The sequence below is a fragment of the Mobula hypostoma genome, chromosome 1, assembly GCF_963921235.1.
Source record: "Mobula hypostoma chromosome 1, sMobHyp1.1, whole genome shotgun sequence".
In the NCBI taxonomy this organism is placed as follows: Eukaryota; Metazoa; Chordata; class Chondrichthyes; order Myliobatiformes; family Myliobatidae; genus Mobula; species Mobula hypostoma.
In genome coordinates, this window is record NC_086097.1 from 26,799,593 (window position 1) to 26,820,370 (window position 20,778).

General features: G+C 44.6%; 1 protein-coding gene across 3 annotated transcripts in view; it reads right to left on the minus strand.

The window, feature by feature from the left end:
* Positions 1-20,778, minus strand: part of efcab11 (EF-hand calcium binding domain 11) — a 137,981-nt gene that overhangs the window by 101,339 nt on the left and 15,864 nt on the right. For all 3 annotated transcript variants that reach the window (XM_063045003.1, XM_063045010.1, XM_063045019.1), the window contains exons 4-5: positions 18,524-18,625; positions 13,800-13,890 (exon numbers count right to left, since the gene is read on the minus strand). In XM_063045003.1, coding sequence (XP_062901073.1) covers positions 13,800-13,890; positions 18,524-18,625 — 193 coding nt within the window. The remainder of the gene's footprint in view (positions 1-13,799; positions 13,891-18,523; positions 18,626-20,778) is intronic.

Here is a 20,778-nt window from a genome sequence, read left to right on the forward strand (position 1 = left end):
GGACTGGAAAATTGAAAATATCAGTCCACTCTTTAAGAAGGGAGGGAATCAGAAGAAAGAAAATTATAGACCAATTAGCCTGACTCCAGTGGTTGGGAAGATATTGGAATCCATTATTAAAGTTGTGATTTCAGGGTACTTGGAGGCATATGATAAAATAGGACAAAGTCATCATGGTTCCTCAAGGGGAAATCTTGCATGACAAATCTATTGGAATTCTTTGAGGAAATAACAAGCAGGATAGACAAAGGAGAGTCAGTGGATGTTGTTGACTTGGATTTTTAGAAGGCCTTTGACAAAGTGCCACAAATGAGGCTGCTTAACAAGTTAAGAGCTCATGGTAATACAGGAAAGCACGTACAGAAGATTGGTTTACTGGCAGAAGGCAAAGAGTGGGAATAAAGGTGACCTTTTCTGGTTGGCTGCCAGTGACTAGAGGTGTTCCACAGGGGTTGATATTGGATGCTTCTTTTCACGTTATATGTCAATGATTTCGATGACATAATTGATGGCTTTGTGGCCAAGTTTATGGACATTAGAAAACAGGTGGAGGAAGCATGGAGTCTGCAGAAGGACCTATATTGAGAGAATGGGCAAAGAAAAGGCAGATAAAATACAGTTTAGGGAAGTGTATGGTCATCCACTTTGGTAGAAGAAATGAAGTTGCAGAGTATTTTGTAAGTGGGGAAAAAATTCAAAAATCAGAGTTACAAACAGACTTGAGGGTCCTTGCGTAGGATTCCCTAAAGGTTAACTTGCAGGTTGAATCACCGGTAAGGAAGGTAATGTAATGTTAGCATTACTTTTGAGAGGACTAGAATATAAAAGGAAGGATGTAATACTGAGGCTTTCTAAGGTATTGGTTAGACCACATTTAGAGTATGGAGAGCAGTTTTGGGTCCCTGATCTATGAAAAGATGTGCTGGCACTGGAAGCAGACCTGAGGAGGTTCATGAGAACGATTCTGAGAATGAAAGGGTTAATGTACGAGGAATGTTTGATGGCTCTGGGCCTGTATTCACTGGCATTTAGAAGAATGAGTAGGGATCTCATTGAAACCTATTGAATATTGAAAGGACTAGATAGAGTGGATGTGGAGAGGATGCTTTCTATAGTGGGTGAGTCCAGGACCAGGGGCCACGGTCTCAGGATAGAGGAAAGTCCATTTAGAACAGAGATGAGGAGGAATTTCTTTAGCCAGAGGGTGGTAAATCAGTGGAATTCATTGCCACAGACAGCATTGGAAGCCAAGACATTGAGAATATTTAAAGCAGAGATTGATAGGTTCTTGATTAGTCAGGGTGTCACAGGGAGAAGGCAGGACAATGTGGTTGAGAGGGATAATAAATCAGCCATGACGGAATGGTGGATCAGACTCAATGGGCTGAATGGCCTATTTCTGCATCTATGCCTTATGCACTAAGAGTTGTAGTTTGCAGTCTCTTTGCTTCCCTTTCACTGCAGCTCAACCGATGTGTTTGCGATGTTGTTGCAGGTTTTTCCAGCACCATCCAGGACATGCCCTGAAGGCACACACTCAACATTTTAAAAATAGCTTCCTTCACTACGCAATCAGATTTCCAAACCGTCCGTGAACACTTTCTGAATTGACTTTATTACTTACATCCTTCATATACATGATGAGTAAAAATCTTCACGTTACCTCTCTGTCTAAATGTGCAATTTATAGTCATTTATAATAAACAGTCTGTACGACAGGACAGTCAATATAACATAGAAATAAAGTTGTGTCAGCTTGAATTAATCAGTCTGATGGCCTGGTGGAAGAAGCTGTCCCGGAGCCTGTTGGTCTGGCTTTTATGCTGCAGTACCATTTCCCAGATGGTAGCAGCTGGAATAGATTGTGGTTGGGGTGACTTGGGTCCCCAATGATCTGTTGGGCCCTTTTTACACACCTGTCTTTGTAAATGTCCTGAATAGTGGGAAGTTCACATCTACAGATGCGCTGGACTGTCCACACCACTCTCTGCAGAGTGCTGCGATTGAGGAAAGTACAGTTCCCATACCAGGCAGTGATGCAGCCAGTCAGGATGCTCTCAATTGTGCCCCTGTAGAAGGTTCTTAGGATATGGGGGCCCATATCAAACTTCTTCAACTGTCTGAGGTGAAAGAGGTGTTGTTGGGCTTTTTTCACCACACAGCCGGTACGTACAGACCACATGAGATCCTCGGTGATGTGTATGCCGAGGAATTTAAAGGTGTTCATTCTCTCAACCCCAGATCCATTGATGTCAATAGGGGTTAGCCTGTCTCCATTCCTCCTGTAGTCCACAACCAGTTCCTTTGTTTTTGTGACATTGACGGAGAGATTGTTTTCTTGACACCACTGTGTCAGGGTGATGACTTCATCACTGTAGGCTTCCTTGTAATTATTTGAGATAAGGCCAATCAGCAAATTTAATTAGCAGATCGGAGCTGTGGCTGGCGATACAGTCATGGGTATACCGAGAGTAAAGGAGGGGGCTTAGGACATAGCCCTGAAGGGCACCTGTGTTGAGGGTCAGAGGAGCAGAGGTGAGGGAGCCCACTCTTACCACCTGCTGGCAATCTGACAGGAAGTCCAGGATCCAGCTGCACAAGGCAGGGTGAAGGCCGAGGTCTCTAGGCTTCTTGTTGAGCCTGGAGGGAACTATAGTGTTGAATGTCGAACTGTAGTCCAAGAAAAGCATTCTCACATAAGCACCCGACTTCACCAGATGTGTAACTATTTTCTCACTATTTTGCTGGGTTTTTTTTTCACTATTTTTATTTATGGATTACACTGTACTGCTGCCGCAAGACAACACATCTCATGTGTGTGTCGGTGATTACAGACGTGATGCTGCTTCGCACCTGCACCTGATAATAATCCCCATCTGAATACTGAATGATCCCCTGGTATGAAAATATGGACTCTTGACCTCACAATCTACCACGTTATGACCTTGCCCTTTATAGACAGCCCTCTCTACACCTTCTCTGTAACTGCAACACCATATCCTACACTCTTATTGTTTCCCCTCGTACTGCCCTAATGCCGAGACGTGATGAATTGGATTATATACAAGACCAAGTTACGTGACAATAATAAATGAATTTACATTACTGCATCCTCTCCCATCACTTCTAACCCCCAGAATTCGGCAATGCAGATGACTGCCATTGGTGTGGTGGGCTGAATGGCCTGTGTTTATACTGTACATCTGTGGTGGCCAGTGCTATCATGTTTGCTGTTGTGAGCTGGGGCAGCAGGCTGAGGGTGGCAGACACCAACAGAATCAACAAACTCATTCGTAAGGCCAGTGATGTTGTGGGGATGGAACTGGACTCTCTCACGGTGGTGTCTGAAAAGAGAATGCTGTCTAAGTTGCATGCCGTCTTGGTCAATGTCTCCCATCCACTACATAATGTACCGGGTGGGCACAGGAGTACATTCAGCCAGAGACTCGTTCCACCGAGATGCAACACGGAGCGTCATAGGAAGTCATTCCTGCCTGTGGCCATCAAACTTTACAACTCCTCCTTTGGAGGGTCAGACACCCTGAGCTAATAGGCTGGCCCTGGACTTATTTCCTGGCATTTACATATTACTAATTATTTATGGTTTTATATTGCTTTATTTATACTCTACTCTTGGTTGGTACAACTGTAACGAAAACCATTTTCCCTCGGGATCAATAAAGTATGACTATGACCATGACCATGACCATGTCTATGACTATGACCATGTCTATGACCATGACTACGACTACGTCTATGACCATGACCATGACTACGACCATGGCCATGTCTATGACCATGACCATGACCATGACTACGACTATGTCTATGACCATGACCATGTCTATGACCATGACCATGTCTATGACCATGACTATGACTATGACTATGACCATGCACCACTGAAAACTATAGAGGTGGTCAGGCTAGGTTTATTTTTGCTCGTCAGCCTGACTCAGAGCAGAGAGTACTTGTGGAGAACTCCTCACCCATCAAAGAACTCCACATTCATTGTTCTTGGAATTAAAGTGCAAATTGCAGCTGTCTACCACTCCCTCCCACAGACAGTGGAGCGAGCAAAGGACAACAAAGCAAGTGTGCAAACAGGTTTTTCAAAAACGAGCAACAGGCAGGTACCAAGCCTTGTCCAACCCTCATGGGTACAATTAGAGAAGAGGGTTACAAGAAAAGGTCTTGCATGACCCCTGCTGTGAAGCTTCAGGGTGAAGCTCACAACGAGAACCATACAAACAAGCTACCCAGTCCCTAAGTCACGACGGGCACAGAACAACTCGCTGCTGACTCAGGACTGTACTGTTGGATGCAACTCAAACCAACTCATCATAACACCACAGTGGTTGGCCTCGTCAAAGACAGCAGAGCGAGAGGAGGTAGAATAGTGTGAGCACAACTCGAGTCTCAACGTGCACAAGGCTATAGAGCCTTTAGGAAGCTGCAGGCTGACCCCTCCTCACTGTACATAAATGGCTCCTCCGCGGAGAGGGTTCGGAGCAACAAATTTCTGGACAATCTCACCTTCTACAGTCAAGAAAGCACAACAGCGACTCCATTTCCTAAGGAGACTGAAGTGAGTGATGTTCCCCACTCCCACCCACTTCCCCTCCAATACTAACCAAATTTTACAGGAGCACCACTGACAGCGTCCTGACCAGCTGCATCACTGTCTGGTATGGGAATTGGGAGGCATCTGAGGATCATGGGGGTCTCCCTTTCACCCGTCAGAGATATTCATCAGGAGCACTGTTTATAGGGTCGATCCCTCCCATCCAACCCACCATCTCTTTGTCCCCCTACCATCAGGCAGGAGGTACCATAGCATTTGGACAATGACTGTTAGGATGGGAAACAGCTTCTTGCCCCAGGCCTTGAGTCTACTGACCTCCCAGCTACCTCTCAGGTCTTGTCACATACGAGGTGCCAGCAGTGTTATACGGTTCACTTTTTAATCTTGTGGTGAAAACGCATTTTATGCTAAATGTCAATCTTGTGGAATATATGTTACTATTTGTTAATTTATTTGTGGTATTATTACTTTATGTATTGTGTGTGAGTTATACGTACTGTGTTGTGCACCTTGGCCCAGAAGCGCATCATTTCTTTCGGCTGTATACATGTGTATGGTTGAAAGACAGTAAACTTGATCTTGACAAGGTGAATGAATGGCCAGTCTTTTTCCCAGGGTAGTGGAGCCTTACACTAATGGGCACAGAATTAAAGGCAAGAAGGGAAAGATTTAAACAGGACCCAAGGAGGGTCTTTTCCCACTCATAGACACAAGCTTCCAGACGAAGCAGTAGAGACTTGCTTTGCAATGTTTCAAAGACATTCAGACAGGTACATGGATAGGAAAGGTTTTGAGAGATCTGGGCCAAAGGCAGACAAAGGGGAATTGGACAGCATGGATGAGTTGAGCAGAAGGGGCTGTATCCGTGCTCTAAGGATAAAGATTAAAGATCAGATTTATTTCTCACACATACTTTGAAACATGCAGTGAAATGTATCGTTTGTGTCAACGACAGACACACTCCGAGGATGTGCTGGGGGACAGCTCGCAAGTGTCACAGTGTTTCTGGCACCAACATAGCAAGCCCTCAATTTACTAACCCTAACTTGTATGCTTTTGGAATGAGGGAGGAAACTGGAGCACCTGGAGAGATTCACAGAGTCACAGGTACAAATTCCTTCAGAATCAGTTTTAATATAACCAGCACTTGTTGTGAAATTTGTTATCTTAACAGCAGCAGTACAATGCAATACATGATAATATAGAGAAAAAGTAAATTAATTACAGTAATTATATATATGTATATTAAATAATTAAATTAAAAAGTGTGCAAAAACAGAAATGATAAATGTTAGAGTGAGTTTTTGGGTAGATGATTCATTTACACTTAACTGACTCTGGCCACCAGTCTTCTGTTTGACAAAGTACTGTGGATTGAGTTCATAACAATGCATTTCCTAAAAGCTGTGAATGTCGGAATACTAGCCAGATGCTGCGGATGGAAGAGTGAAGTTTACAGGTAGCTTCGAAGACAGCATTATCTATACTTTATAAATATTAATTGTCTTCTATGTTAGCACGTAAAATACCAAATAAACGTATTGTGGATTTAACTTGCATTCCTAAAGGCTGTGGATACCAACCCAGACATGTTGGCGTCGGGAGGAAAGGATGAAGTCAGAAGGTGTGATGTTTTATATGTAGCTTCAAGAGAAAGCATAGTCTATGCATTATCTATAACTTTGTAAATAGGAATTGTCCTTTGTGTTTAGCAAATAAATATCGAGCCCACATTGGGCTAGCAGAACTTTCCACCAACAGTGTCTCTGTCCGTATGATGCCTGCTGTACCTTGTTGTGTCGAACAAAGGTGCTGCTTTGTATCTACCAGTAACTGTGTCTCTCCAGTGATTTCATCCACGCCACAACAATAAAAATGAGGTAGTTTTCATGGTTTCAATGTCCATTTAGCAATTGGATGGCAGAGGGGAAGAAGCTGTTCCTGAATTGCTGAGTGTGTGCCTTCAGGTTTCTGTACCTCCTCCCTGACGGTAACAACGAGAAGGCACATCCTGGGTGATGGGGTCCTTCATGATGGACGCCACCTTCCTGAGGCATCGCTCCTTGAAGATGTCTTGGATACTATGGAGGCTAGTACCCCGATGGAGCCGACTAATTCTACAACTTTCGATCCTGTGAGTAGCCACCCACACCCCCAGCCCCATACCAGACGGTGATGCAGCCTGTGGCTTACAATCAACGGCAGGAATTGAACCCCGATTTCAAAGCTGGCGCTATAAAGCTTTACACTGACTGCTTCGCTACGGGGCCACTCTATGACTCAAAATCAATCCCAATCTTGCTTACATCCCAAGAATGCATTAATAGAGACTGCGATTACAGATCATCCCAAGACTGCTGCATAACCTCAAAACACCCCAAAGCCTTCAGAAGGCTTTACAGCAGGATTTAATAACAACATCCCCTATCAGAGATTAAATAAACCTGATCCAGATTCTTAGCTGGAAACTATGGTCAGCAGAGACCAGATGGGCTGAAGGGCCTATTTCTGTGCCGTGTGACTGATCCCTACTGGTCTGAACTTTCCTGTGCCAAACCGCATAACCCTTAATTCCTCCCTTTGTGAGTACTTATCTATCTTCACCTTAAATCCATGCATGATTCTGGCTCTGCACCCTCAGGGCAAAGAATCCTAGAGGTTTGGCCAAGAAATTTGTAATTGCATTCTTTCTTTAAAAAAATATAGCAATGGCCTTCATAAATCAAAGAATTGAGTGCAGGAGATGGATTGGTATGTTGAAGTTGTATAAGACATTGGTGAGGCCTAATTTGGAGTATTATGTGTAGTTTTGGTCACCTACCTACAGGAAAGATGTAAACAAGGTTGAAAGAGAACAGAAAAAATTTACAAGGATGCTGCTGCATCTAGAGTACCTGAGTTATGAGGAAAGATTGAATAGGTTAAGACTGTGTTCTCTAGAAAGTAGAAGATTGAGAGGAGATTTGATAGAGCCACATAAGATCATGAGGGGTATAGATAGGGTAAATGCAAGAAGGCTTTTTCTACTGAGGTTGGGTGGGAATACAACCAGAGATCATGGGTTAAGGGTTAAAGGTGAAAGGTGAGAAATTTAAGGGGAACTTAAGGGGAACATGAGAGGAAACTTCTTCACCCAGAGGGTCTTGAGAGTGTAGAATGGGCTGCCAGCACAAGTGGCGGATGTGAGCTCGATTTCTACATTTAAGGGAAGTTTGGATAGGTGCATGAATGGTAGGGGTATGGAGGGCTATGGTCTTGGTGCAGGTCGATGGGTCTAGGCAGTTTAAATGGTTTTGGCATGGACTAGATGGGGTGAAGGACCTTTTTCTGTGCTGTACTTCTCTATGACTCTAAAATGCCGAATGAGTGGTGGAGGCTTGAGTGGAATACGCATTTCAATGGATTCCTCAACTCAAGGAAAAAAAATCACTTCTATCCACTTTCCTCCAACACGTCAATCCAATCACATGCTCAAGTGAGATTCCTCACTCCTCAGCTGAGCAGCAGATGAACAAGAGTTAAAATCAAGAAACTGACAAGCTCATACCACCCCCAGTCAACCTGAGTGAACACATAGTGGAACAGCTAGTTAGTATCGAACACAGCCAAGGCAGAATCAAGTGGGGTGAGTTACTCTGGGCAACTGGGAATGAATCAGTGTAGCATTTTATCGATCCCATTATATTTGTTTGTTGTACTGTGAATGTCCACAAGAAAATTAATCTAAGGGGAGTATATAGTGACATATATGTACTGTACTTTGAAATCCAATCCTAACCATTACAGCTCACTGTCAGAGAGGTGGGGACGGAAATGACACAAACCTGAAATCTTAATTTCACAGTTTCTGCACAAAACTAACTTCTATAAACGTCAGTGAAAAAACTGCCGAGGCTGGTAAACAGAAAATGCTGGGAATACTCTGCAGCTCAGGCTACACCTGTGGAAAGAGATCTGTTACTATTAACTCCGAAGCCTCAGCTGTTTCTCTTCTCACTCCAGTGGCCTAACCAGCATATCACAGTCAGAACACATTAAAACAAATAAGGACAGCAAAGTAGTGACGCAGTGTTCATGGGTTTACGGACTGTTCAGCAATCTGATCGCGCAGGGGGTAGAGCTGCAAACACAAGAGATTCTGCAGACGTTGGAACTCCTGAGCCACACACACAAAATGCTGCCTGACCTGATGAGTACCTCCAGTGGTGGAGAAGCTGTTCCTGAATCATTCAGTGTGGGTCTTCAGGCTCCAATACCTCCTCCCCGATGGTTGTAAAGAGAAGGGTAATGAGGAGAAAGGATCGCAACTTTATAACGAGCAGTGGGGTCTTTAGAAGATGTAGGAAGAGCATGACAGCCGCTATATCTCAATAGGTGCTTCAGGAGATTTGGCTGTCTAGCACATTTCTATAGATGCACAGAGAAGGAGAGTATTCTGCACTGTGATGTATCACCCGACTACTCGCATCACAATCTGGTGTGGAAGCTCCAATGCATCTCCATACTAGAGGGCATGAAGATGAATTGGTGCAGAGAGTTGCCAACGCACTCACCTTCATCATAAGCACTACTAGCCTCAAGAAGTTAGTATCCACCATGAAGGACCCTCATCATCCAGCACCTTACTACCATCAGAGAGGTGGTACTGTTCTAGAGCCTGAAGATGCACACTCAACATTTTAGGAACATTTCTTCACCTCTGCCATCAGATTTCTGAACAGTTTGTGAACACTACTTCATTAATTTACTCTCTTCTTGCACTTCTTTAATACATTCTTATTGTAATTTATAACAATTTTTATGTATTGCACTGTACTACTGCCAAACAAAAACAACACATTTCACAACATGTCATTGATAATAAATGTGATTCCGAAGTTTGCATAGTTAATTCTAGAAGCTAGCGTTGAGAAAACTTTCCATTCATGTATTTCATGCAAAACAATTTCAATTAATGATGGCCTTCACGCGCCACCTCCTGGAGAATTGCCATACTGCATATACTGTACTGACTTCTGTTCCAACACAAACGTCACGGGATATGACTGGGAAGGTTTCAAGAGGCCATACAAGAAATCATGTAAATTACTGGACACCAAAGTTATCTCCCAATCATCTACAACACAGGGTAAATCTACGGAAGATCCCAGTGATAAAGAATATTTAATGCAAAGCCAAAATTATTAAGGTTTATTTGGAGCAACTTAATTTGGACCTTTTGTTCCTTTCTGAATCAGAATCAGGTTTAATATCCCAGGCATATGTTGTGAAATTTGTTGTTTTATGGCAGAAGAACATTGCAATATATAATAATAAACTATAAATTTCAATGAGTACATATAATAAACTAAATTAAATAAGTAGTGCAAAATTAATAGTGTTTAAGGAGGAGATTGAGAGGTATCTAATTAGTCAGGGTATCAATGGATATGGGGAAAAAGCCAGAAATTGGAACGAGATGGGAGAATAGTTTAGCTCATGGTGGAGTGGCAGAGCAGACTCGATGGGCCGAATGGCCCACTTCTGCTCCTTTGTATTGTGATCTTGTGAAAAGGAGAGAAAGAAATAAGTGAAGTCGAGTTCATGGGTTCAATGTCCATTCAGAAATGGCAGATGGAAAGAAGCTGTGCCTGAATCATTGAGTGTGTGTCTTCAGGCTCCTGTACTTCCTCCCTGGTGGTAGCAATCAGAAGAGGGCATTGACCTGAGTGAAGGGGGGTCCTTAATGCCAGATGCCACCTTTTTGATGCATCGCCTTTTGAATGTGTCCTTGGTGCTGGGGAGGTTAGTGCCCATGATGGAGCTGGTTAAGGTTACAACTTCCTGCAGATCTTTCCTATCCTGTTCAGTGACCCCTCCATACCAGATGGTGATGCAACCAGTTAGAATGCTCTGCACAGTACATCTGAGGAAATTTGCAAGTGTCTTTGCTGACCTACCAAGTCTCCGCAAACTCCTAATGAAATATTCTGTAAAATGCTGGAATTTATTTTTGAACTGCAAGAAACATGAACACCTGCATCAGTGATATTTGTTTTATTTTTTAAAATCCAAGAAAATTTGGACAACTTTTGAGTTTGATTTTCCATTTTTTTTCCTTGTTAAAAATTCTGATTCTCATTTGCAAGTTTCTCACCATTTCTCGATTCTGACAGTAACCCTCAAAAGAAATCAGTTCTACCAATTCTGACCTCAGTCAACTTCTTCTCTGGCAGTTCCTCCCGATCGAGACTATTTGCATTCACTCCAGATCTGCAGGTTTGAAACTAGAAAGGCAGACCCTTCCACAGGTGAGAGCCGACAGGCAGGGGGTGGGTAGATTCCGAGGTGGAGTCCACCGTCTCCACGTCAGCAGAGTGTGTGTGCTCCAAATGCAGAGATATCCATTCCCACATGCCCTTGCTCCACTTTGAACCATAAATCATAGACCATGTGACAAATAAAGCTAATCAGATTAGATTAGATTCAACTTTATTGTCATTGTGCCAAGTACAGAGGAAATGCATTTAGCATCTGACCAGAAATGCAAAGAATAGCGTTATTTACAAAATAACTGCGAATAAAAAGTAAGTGCTACAGCACACAAATATAAAAGTACTGAGACAGTACAATATGGGTGCAATACTGCTTAGCGCTGTGATGAGAGGTTCAGCAGTGTCACAGTCTCAGGGAAGAAGCTCTTCCTGTGCCTGCTGGTGCGGGAGCGGAGGCTCCTGTAGTGCCTACCAGATGGGAGGAGAGTAAAAAGTCATGGTTAGGGTGAGATGCATCCTTGATAATGCTTTTCGCTTTGCCTGGGCAGCGTTTATGGTAGATGTTCTCAATGGTGGGCAATTGGGTGCCAATAATCCACTGGGCAGTTTTCACCACACGCTGGAGTGCTTTGCGGACTGATACGGGACAATTGCCATACCACACTGAGATGCAGTTGGTGAGTATGCTCTCAATGGTACAGCGGTAAAAGTCCATCAGTATCCTGGGATAGAGGTGAGCTTTCTTCATGCTCCGCAGGAAATAAAGGCACTGTTGCACCTTTTTGATCAGGATGGAGGAGTTCAGGGACCAGGTGCGGTCCTTGGAAATGTGGACACCAAGGAATTTGAAGCTTGATACACGCTTCACTACAGCTCCGTTGATGTAGATGGGGAAGTGAGTGTGACTCCTGGCATGCCTGAAGTCCACAATGATCTCCTTGGTCTTCTGGGTGTTAAGGGCCAGATTGTTCTCCTCAGCAGTATCTACATGAGGTGCTGCCTCTGCAAGGCGACATCTAACAATGAACCTCAACACCTGCAGCATGCCATCTTCTTGAAGCTATTTGGTGGAGGTACAGAAGCCACCAGATTCAACGACTAGGATGAGTGAGCTATGGGCAATTCCATTCAGCCATTTAGTTCTTGAACCCATCTGCACACCCCTAATCACTCTCAGCATAGCAGCACGATGATCACTTTGTACTGCAGTGGACCTGATTACTTCTTGTGCTAATTGTGTTCTTACATAATTTGTTTTTGTTGTGAACGCTGTGTACCTGATGTGCCTAAGATGCTGCTGCAAGTCAGTTTTTCATTACACCTGCGCAAACATGTCCTAGTGCATATAATTAACCAATTTCTTGGAGAAAGCACATGCAAAAACCACATTAAGGATCACTCTGAAATTATGGCATTATGGATAGCATAATTATGGATAAACTAAAATAAGAACTGGTCTTCAGGAAATAAAACCTGTATACAATTTAACTTCCAACTGATTTTTCGCAGCGAGTGAAACCAATCATTCTCATTCTGTCTCATTAAAATTGCATAGGGAAATACAATAAATCAATGTTCCTGCTATTAGCAAATTGTTAAAGGTGTATCCCTGCCACTTAATGCACAGTTCAAGACACATCTGTTTTGTCACTTAACCTTCTGGTTAGTTGTATATTCATGAAGCCATCCCTCAGCACTAACCAAAGAGATGTATTTTGTGTGTCTGGCTATTGAAGCAGACACTAGTATTGAATATCCAAAGGGGCTCTGCTAGTTGCGATGTGCTGCAATTGTAAATTTATCTGACTATATTCCTAATGTTAAAGTTAAGCATTAGCTATTAGCACATCAGTGTTACTTATTTAGTCATAAAGTACAACAGGCCATTCGGCCCATCTAGCCCATGCCGAACCAATTAAACTGCCTACTCCCACTGACCTGCAATGGTACCATAACCGCCCATACCCCTGCCATCCATGTATCTATCCAAACTTCTCTTAATCATTGAAATCGAGATCGCATAGACCACTTGTGCTGGCAGCTCATTCCACATTTTCACGACACTCTGAATGATGAGTTTTCCTCTCACATCCCCTCAAGCTTCTCACCTTTCACCCTTAAGCCATGACCTCTGGTTCTAGTCCCACTCAACCTCAGTGGAAAAAGCCTGCTTGCATTTACCCTACCTATACCCCACATAATTTTGTATTCCTCTATCAAATCTCCTCTCAACCTTCTACATTCCAGGGAATAAAGTCCTAACCTGTTCAATATTTCTTTATAACTCGGGTCCTCCAGACGTGGCGACATCCTTGTAACTTTTCCCCGTACTCTTCTAACCTTGTTTTTCATCTTTCCTGTGGGTAGGTGACCAAAACATGTCACATGTATGTTTTGACATACATTTGTCACATGCACATCCGAACACACAGTGAAATGTCTCATTTGCGACAATCAGTGAGGACTGTGCTGGGGTCAGCCTGCAAGTTTAGCCATGCTTCCAGTGCCAACGTAGCATGCCCACAACTCACTAACCTTAACCTGTACGTCTTTGTAGTGTGAGAGGAAACCGGAGCACCCGGACGAAACCCACGCAGTCATGGGGAGATCGCACAAATTCTTTAGGCACAGCAATGGGAATCAAATCCCAATCGGTGATCACTGGTACTGTAAAGTGCTATTACACTAACTGCTACACTGCCGTGCCATCATAAAAGTAGGTGACATAACAATTGAAACTGTAGTTAATTGTTTATTGTTATCTTTGCATTGAACATTACATCAGAGGAGTGAGATTCTTTGGAATTCACCTGGACTCGCTCGCTCATGGAGGTTTGTTATGTGAATTAAGACTTACTGCATATTTCCCAGTGACACCTTCCGTGTTGTTTTGTTCACAACAAGCCGCATCACTGAGCCCAACTAAGGAGCTATCTTGCTGAAATCTTGTGACAACCTACCTGAAGGCTTCAAGCACCGTTTGGTCAGGCAGATGGGGGGTGACTTTTGCAAACGCTCTCTTAAAATCCTCCACTGTCAGAAAATTTCGACCTGGAAATGAATCAGAGGCAATTTGTCATCCATCTAGCATCTCCCACTAAGTATGTCAAAGGAGCATTCTCTGAACAAAATATTATCAAAGTTAGTACAGGTCACCAAAAGCTTGGTCAGAAAAGGGCAAAGAAAGGAAAGCTGGATCAGCATTTCGATAAAGGGTGGCGTGGTGGTGAATATCTGGGATATCTTGGGATGACCTGTAGCCACACTGCTCTGTTAATGCATTACTTGGATGTGGGCAAGATTGGGATTGATTTTGAGTCATGAAGCTATGGGGCTGCACGGGAGCTTAGAGGTTAGTGTGACGCTTTACAGCTCAGGGTTCGATTCCCACTGCTGTCTGTAAGGAATTTCTACGTTTTCCCCGTGACCGCGTGGTTCTCCTCTGGGTGCTGTGGTTTTCTCCCACTGTCCAAAGACATGCGGGTGAGGGTTTTTAAGTTGTAGGCATTCTACGTTGGCATCAGAAGAGTGGTGACACTTGCAGGCTGCCCCCGGCACATCTTTAACACAAACAATGCACTTCACTGGATGTTTCAAATTTCTAAGGGGGGCATAGCCAGTGGGAGCTAATCCCACAGGCCTGTATCACTTTAAACCTTCCCTTTGCATGTACCTGTATGTAAGGGGTTTCTTCTTTCATGTTACTGCGAGAGGTCCTGGCTTCAAATCCCGGACGAGCCCCCAAATGTAGCCCCCTGGTAAGCCTCAGGCTCGCTCAACTTGCTTTCGTCTAGGGGGAGCAGCCTTCAGCCCCGCCAAACTGGGTAATCAAGTTTGCGTGGATGCTGTGTGATGTACCCCACCCCACCAAATAACAGACAATACACCATATGCGATTAAATGATTACACTTTATAGATCTTACTGGAACTACGTAATTAATAGTGATAAAATATAAAAGGAAAATAAAAGGCGTCAAACTTATCAAAGTTCAACCACTTTGTGCACAACCATTCCTGCAGACACAAAAACCCAATCCAGATACAAACAGTCACATTGCTCCCAAACAGTAAACTTTATGCCCTGTTCCACAGGCACTACATAGGCCAACCTATCTGGGAGATCCTCCGAGACCTCTATAACCCCTCACCTAAGCCCCTCAGGCTCGGACACTACTGGGGATACCTCCGGTCTGCTTGCCAACTCCTCTCTCACCATGCCCCCATTGCAACTCGGAGCCCCCGTCCTGTGTCCAGGGCCCCGCTTCTTTTCCTCAGGGTCCTGCTGTAACCCAGGCTGCCCACAGCTAGCCCTCCCCACTACACCTGACTCAGTGGGAGAAGGGCCAAAAGTCTCTTCCTCAATCAAGGGGAAGTTAGCGAAAGGCAGCATGTACCACACATCCAGCACATCATCCTTCGAATCCGTATTCTTCCTCATTCCCTCGATCGGTAGCTGCTGTTTGGTTTTCTCCAAACTAAAGCACTTAGCCTGGGCTGCCTCTGCATCCTCTTCAGCCTCCTGCAGTCGAGACGTCAGCTTCTTCTCTGATTCCTCCAACTCCCGCCCCAGTCTCAGCAGTTCTGACCCACGCTTCATGTCCATCTCCATCGGGGACGCAATTACACCACCAGCTTCTTCCAATCTGTTCTGGATCGATTTTTTGAGGCTGAAGAGGCTGCAGAGGCAGCCCAAGCTAAAAGCTGATTTATACTTGTGCATCAACTCGATGCCGTAACCTACGCAAGAGACCTACGCGCGTTGTGAGCATTTATACTTGTTCATTTGTGTGTCTGCGTTGCTCTGCAATTCGCGCACGTCACTCATGCGCACACACCTGCCCACGCAAGGCTTCATGGTCATGGTAGTCTTTCTAGGGGTAAACACGAAGCGAGCTTCTTTTTTCGTAAAAGTGAAATGTGTCCTCCATAATTTCGGAGGTCTGTAAAGCTTTACGGAAAGCATTGCAGCCAGAGTTCCTTCCCTGCCCTTCAGTCGCCCAATGGGAAGCTATTGCAGTGTAGGAGGAAAAGCGATGCTACCAAGCGGACCTGTCATAGTTGTTGCGGTCTGTGTTGCCGCGATGCGTAGTTACATTTTGGGAGAGGTGCGCGTCAGGCTATGGCGTAGGGATCCACGTAGGCTATGGGTAGGGTTCACGGCTATGCCGTATCTACTGTATCAAGTTGACGCAGAAGTATAAATCAGCCTTTAGTGCTTCAGTTTGGAGAAAATCAAACAGCAGCTACCGATCGAGGGAATGAGGAAGAATATGGATTCGAAGGATGATGTACTGGATGTGTGGTACATGCTGCCTTTCACTAACTTCCCCTTGATTGAGGAACAGACTTCTGGCCCTTCTCCTACTGAGTCAGGTGTAGTGGGGAGGGCTAGCTGTGGGCAGCCTGGGTTACAGCAGGACCCGGAAGGAAAAGAAGTGGGGCCCTGGACATGGGACAGGGGGCTCCGAGTTGCAGTGGGAGCATGAGTGAGGGATTGAGAGAGGATTTGGCAAGCAGACCGGAGGTATCCCCAGTAGTGTCCGAGCCTGACGGTCTCGGAGGATTAGGAAACTCCCAGATAGGTTGGCCTATGTAGCCCCTGGGGAACAGGGCGTAAGGTCTACTGTTTGGGAGCAATGTGACTGTTTGTACCTGGATTGGGTTTTTGTGTCTGCAGGAATGGTGGTGCACAAAGTGGTTGAACTTTGTTAAGTTTGGTGCCTTTTATTTTCCTTTGATATTTTATCTCTATTAATTACATAGTTCTGGTAAGATCTATAAAGTGTAATCATTTAATCGCATATGGTGTATTGTCTGTTATTTGGTGGGGTGGGGTACATCACACAGCATCCACTCAAACTTGATTACTAGCTTGGCGGGGCCAAAGGCTGCTCCCCCTAGACGAAAGCAAGTTGAGCGAGCCTGAGGCTCACCAGGGGGCTACATATACACATGTTTTAAATGTAGTAATTATACCCACCTAGCAGCTCATTTTATTTACCCATGACTTTTCTTCAAAAAACAAGCCCCTCTGGTCCCTTTTAATTCACTGCTCGTCTCCTTATCTTAAACCTAAGCTGCTTAGTTCTGGACTACCCTACTCTCTGGGAAAAACTGTGACTATTTACTTTAATGGCCCTTATGATTTCCTAAACCTTTGTAAGCTCACCTCTCAACTTCCTAAACTCCTGGCATGTCTAGTCTCTCCGTATAGCCTGGCCTGCAGTCAGTGAATGACACAGCACCAAATTGAACTGAACTGAACTGAACTGAACTGAACATTCCCTCCACAAATTGAACGACAAATTGAACTGAACTGAACAGCCCTGGACTGTTTCAATGACTCTGTGGTCTGATGTTTTATATTCTGGGTTTATTGTCGTTTTTTGCTGTTTGCCGATTTGTGTTTTTTTTTTGACCATTGGGTGTTTGATGTTTTTCTTTGAACAGTTTCCACGGTTTTCTTTGTTTCGTGGCTGTCTGTGAAAAGATGAATCTCAGGGTTGTATACCACATACATACTTTGATAATAAATGTACTTTGAACTTTAATTGCTCCTGCAGTCTGGACCCAAGGAAGAAACATCACCAAGCAATACCGTTTGAACCCTTGAACGCAGCAGCATGTGTGAATAGTGCTGACATTAGGAACATCAGAACACAGAACAGGCCCTTCAGCTTATGATGCTGTGCCAACCTTTTAACCTAATCCAAAATCATCTAATCCTTCCCTCCACCATAGCACTCCACTTTACTTTCATCCACGTGCCTATCTAAGAGTTTCTGAAATACCGAGATGTATTTGCTTCTACATTCGACCTTCACTGATCTGACTACCTGTAATCCAGTTCCTTTGATAATCCAGCACTGATTATGCTTCATGTGATCCTTCTGTAATTCGGGATTTTCACTAAACCGGCACTCCTCAGGTCCCAGTGGTGCCAGATTAGTGAAGGTTAGCTATTGCTTCATGTGATCCTTCTGTAATTCGGGATTTTCACTAAACCGGCACTCCTCAGGTCCCAGTGGTGCCAGATTAGTGAAGGTTAGCTATTGCTTCATGTGATCCTTCTGTAATTCGGCATTTTCACTAATCCGGCACTCCTCAGGTTCCAGTGGTGCCGGATTAGTGAAGGTCGACCTGTACCACCAGCCCGGCAGGGCATTCCATGCACCCACTACTCTGTGTAAAGAACTTACCTTTGACACCACACCCCATACTTTCCTCGAATCACCATAAAATTATGCCCCCTTGTATTAGCCATCTCTGCCCTGGGAAAAAGTATTTGGCTACCTACTCTCTCTATGCCTCTTATCATCTGGTACACATCTATCAAGTCACCTGTATTATCCTCCTTTGCTCCAAAGAGAAAAGCCCTAGTTCGCTCAACCTCATAAGACATGCTCTCTAATGCAGGCATTGATTGTATGTTCTAGTATCAATTGTTTGGCGACAATAAAATATAAAGTAAAACATTCTGGTAAATCTCCTCTGCACCCTCTCTGAGGCTTCCACATCCTTTCAATAATGAGGCGACCAGAACTGAACACAATACTCCACGTGTGGTCTAACAAGAGTTTTGTAGAGCTGCAGCAGGCCAAAAGGAAACAGACCTTTGGGGAAGAGGCAGTAAGAAAACACTAGCACAAGCTGCAAGTGCATGGCCAGGTGAAATAAACCTACAGTGTACATCAAACGCTGAGAAGATCTGCCTCGCCTCTTCATAGCCGTCCAGAGCTGCCAGCTTTCTGCACATGAGGTTTGTGAATTGGTCCAGGGATAAGCCTATAAAGGAACAGGACACAACAAGTAAGCCACACAAGCCATCCCCCTTCTAACTCCTTGCCAGCCAGTAACATTTCACTTTCCCGAAGTTCCAAAACAAGTCAAATTCAGGTTTGTTATCATGTGCGCAAGTCCATGTTTGCACAGGTGTGATGAAAAACTTACCTGCAGCAGCATCGCAGATGAATTTTATCAGCAGCATTCACAAAAAAATCAAATTAAACAAAAATTATACACATATTTTTACAAGAAAACAGTCAGAACAATAGAACACCATTTCAACAACAAAGTGATCAAAGTGGTCATAGTGTTGCCATACTGCAGTGATCAGGGTTGTGTTGGTTGGATCAACAACCGAATGGTCGAAGGGAAGCAACTGCTCCTGAACCTGGTGGTGTGGGACTTCGGTGTCCGTACCTGCCTAATGGTAGCTGTGAGAAGATGGCATCGTTTGGACGGGGGGTCTTTGATGCTGCATTCTGCCTCTTACAGATACTATCGACGGTGGGGAGGACCATGCCTATAATGTATTGGGCAGAGTCTACATGTCCAAGTGTGGCTGGGGTGAGGTCATCTGGCAAGATGGCCCTGACATACATTGGTCAAACCAAGATATCTTTCTTCTGTAATGTTCAGGAGTGACATCAGGGCGACTCCTCTCCTCTGCTTGCATCTTTGGAAACGGTTTTATTTCTACCTTTAATATCTTTACTTTTCCCTTTCAGGGTTCTTTTGAAGACCCTGACCTGGAGTTACACGCAGGCTTCGGTTCTTAGCGGGAATGGGACCCGTTCTCGGGGTTCCACAACTGGCTGCTATTTGACAGGCCAAGGGTCTGGCCTGAGAATCTCGATTGTGTTCGGAGGCCTAAGATCTTGGGGCTCTGGAGACGGGCGGATCGAGGGTCGGTGTCATGGCAGGAGACTCGTGTGTCGTTGGGGAGGCCAGAAAATCTTTCGCTGTGGACCCAAAGACCCGAGGTCTTTGCGATCTTCGGACACAGAGCTCGGAAAAAGCAACAAAACGGACTTTTAACATCGTAAACCAGCAGGTTGTTGTTATGTCTCCCATTCACTGTGAAAATGGGGGACACCTCCCTCTTCCTTGCCAGGGAGAGAGAGGGTGTCAAATTTTGGATGAAATGCGGAGCCTTTGGTGTAACTTTGGTCTGTGTCTTTGCTACCGCTGAGCACACGTTTGGGCGTGGTGATGGTACTGATGAGTGTTTGTTTTGCTGGTGGGGGAGGGGGGATTGTTGCTCACCACCGCTTACGTGCGGGAGGGGGGAGCTGGGGGGGGGACTTTGGGGTTCTCACGTTTAACTGTCGTTCATTCTCTGGGGCACTCCTCTGCTTTTGTGGAAGTTTGCGAAGAAAAAGCATTTCAGAACGTATATTGTATACATTTCTCTGACATTAAATTTGACCTTTGAGCCTTTGAGAGTGAACTGCAGAAACAATAGGGAATCTTAAACAAGCTCAAGGTTTGTGAGTGAAACAGGACAGAAGACACATATTTAAATCACCGTTATAAATATATCCTAAGACTCCACTCAACCCCATTCTCCTGCCTTTTCCCTGTAATCTTTGACACTCTTACTAATTAAGAACCTATCGACCTCCACTTTAAATATACCCAATGACTTGGCCTGCACAGCCATGTGTGGCAGAGAATTCCACAGATTCATCACCCTCTGGCTAAAGAAACTCCTCATCTCTGTTTCAAAGGGACATCCTTCCATTCTGCAGCTGTGCCCCCTGGTCCTAGACTCCCCTTCTATTGGAAGCACCCTCTGCATGTCCACTCTATCCCGGCCTTTCACTATTTGATAGGTTTCAATGAGATCCCTCCTCGTTTTTCTAAAATCCAGCGAGTACAGGACCAGAGCCATCAAACACTTCTCAGACGTTAATCTTTTCATTCTCGGGATCATTCACGTGACTCTTCTCTGGAACCTCTCCAATGTCAGCACATTTTTCCTTGGATAAGGATCACAATGCTGCTCACAATGCTCCAAATGTGGTCTGGCCAAAGACAGCTTGCAGACACTCACGTGGTACTGCACGTCCAGTTCTCTGGTTCATTGGCGAGGTTGGCAGTGGGGGATCTGCGTTGCCTCGGGTGTTACATGGTCCAGGTCCTCATGCCATGGT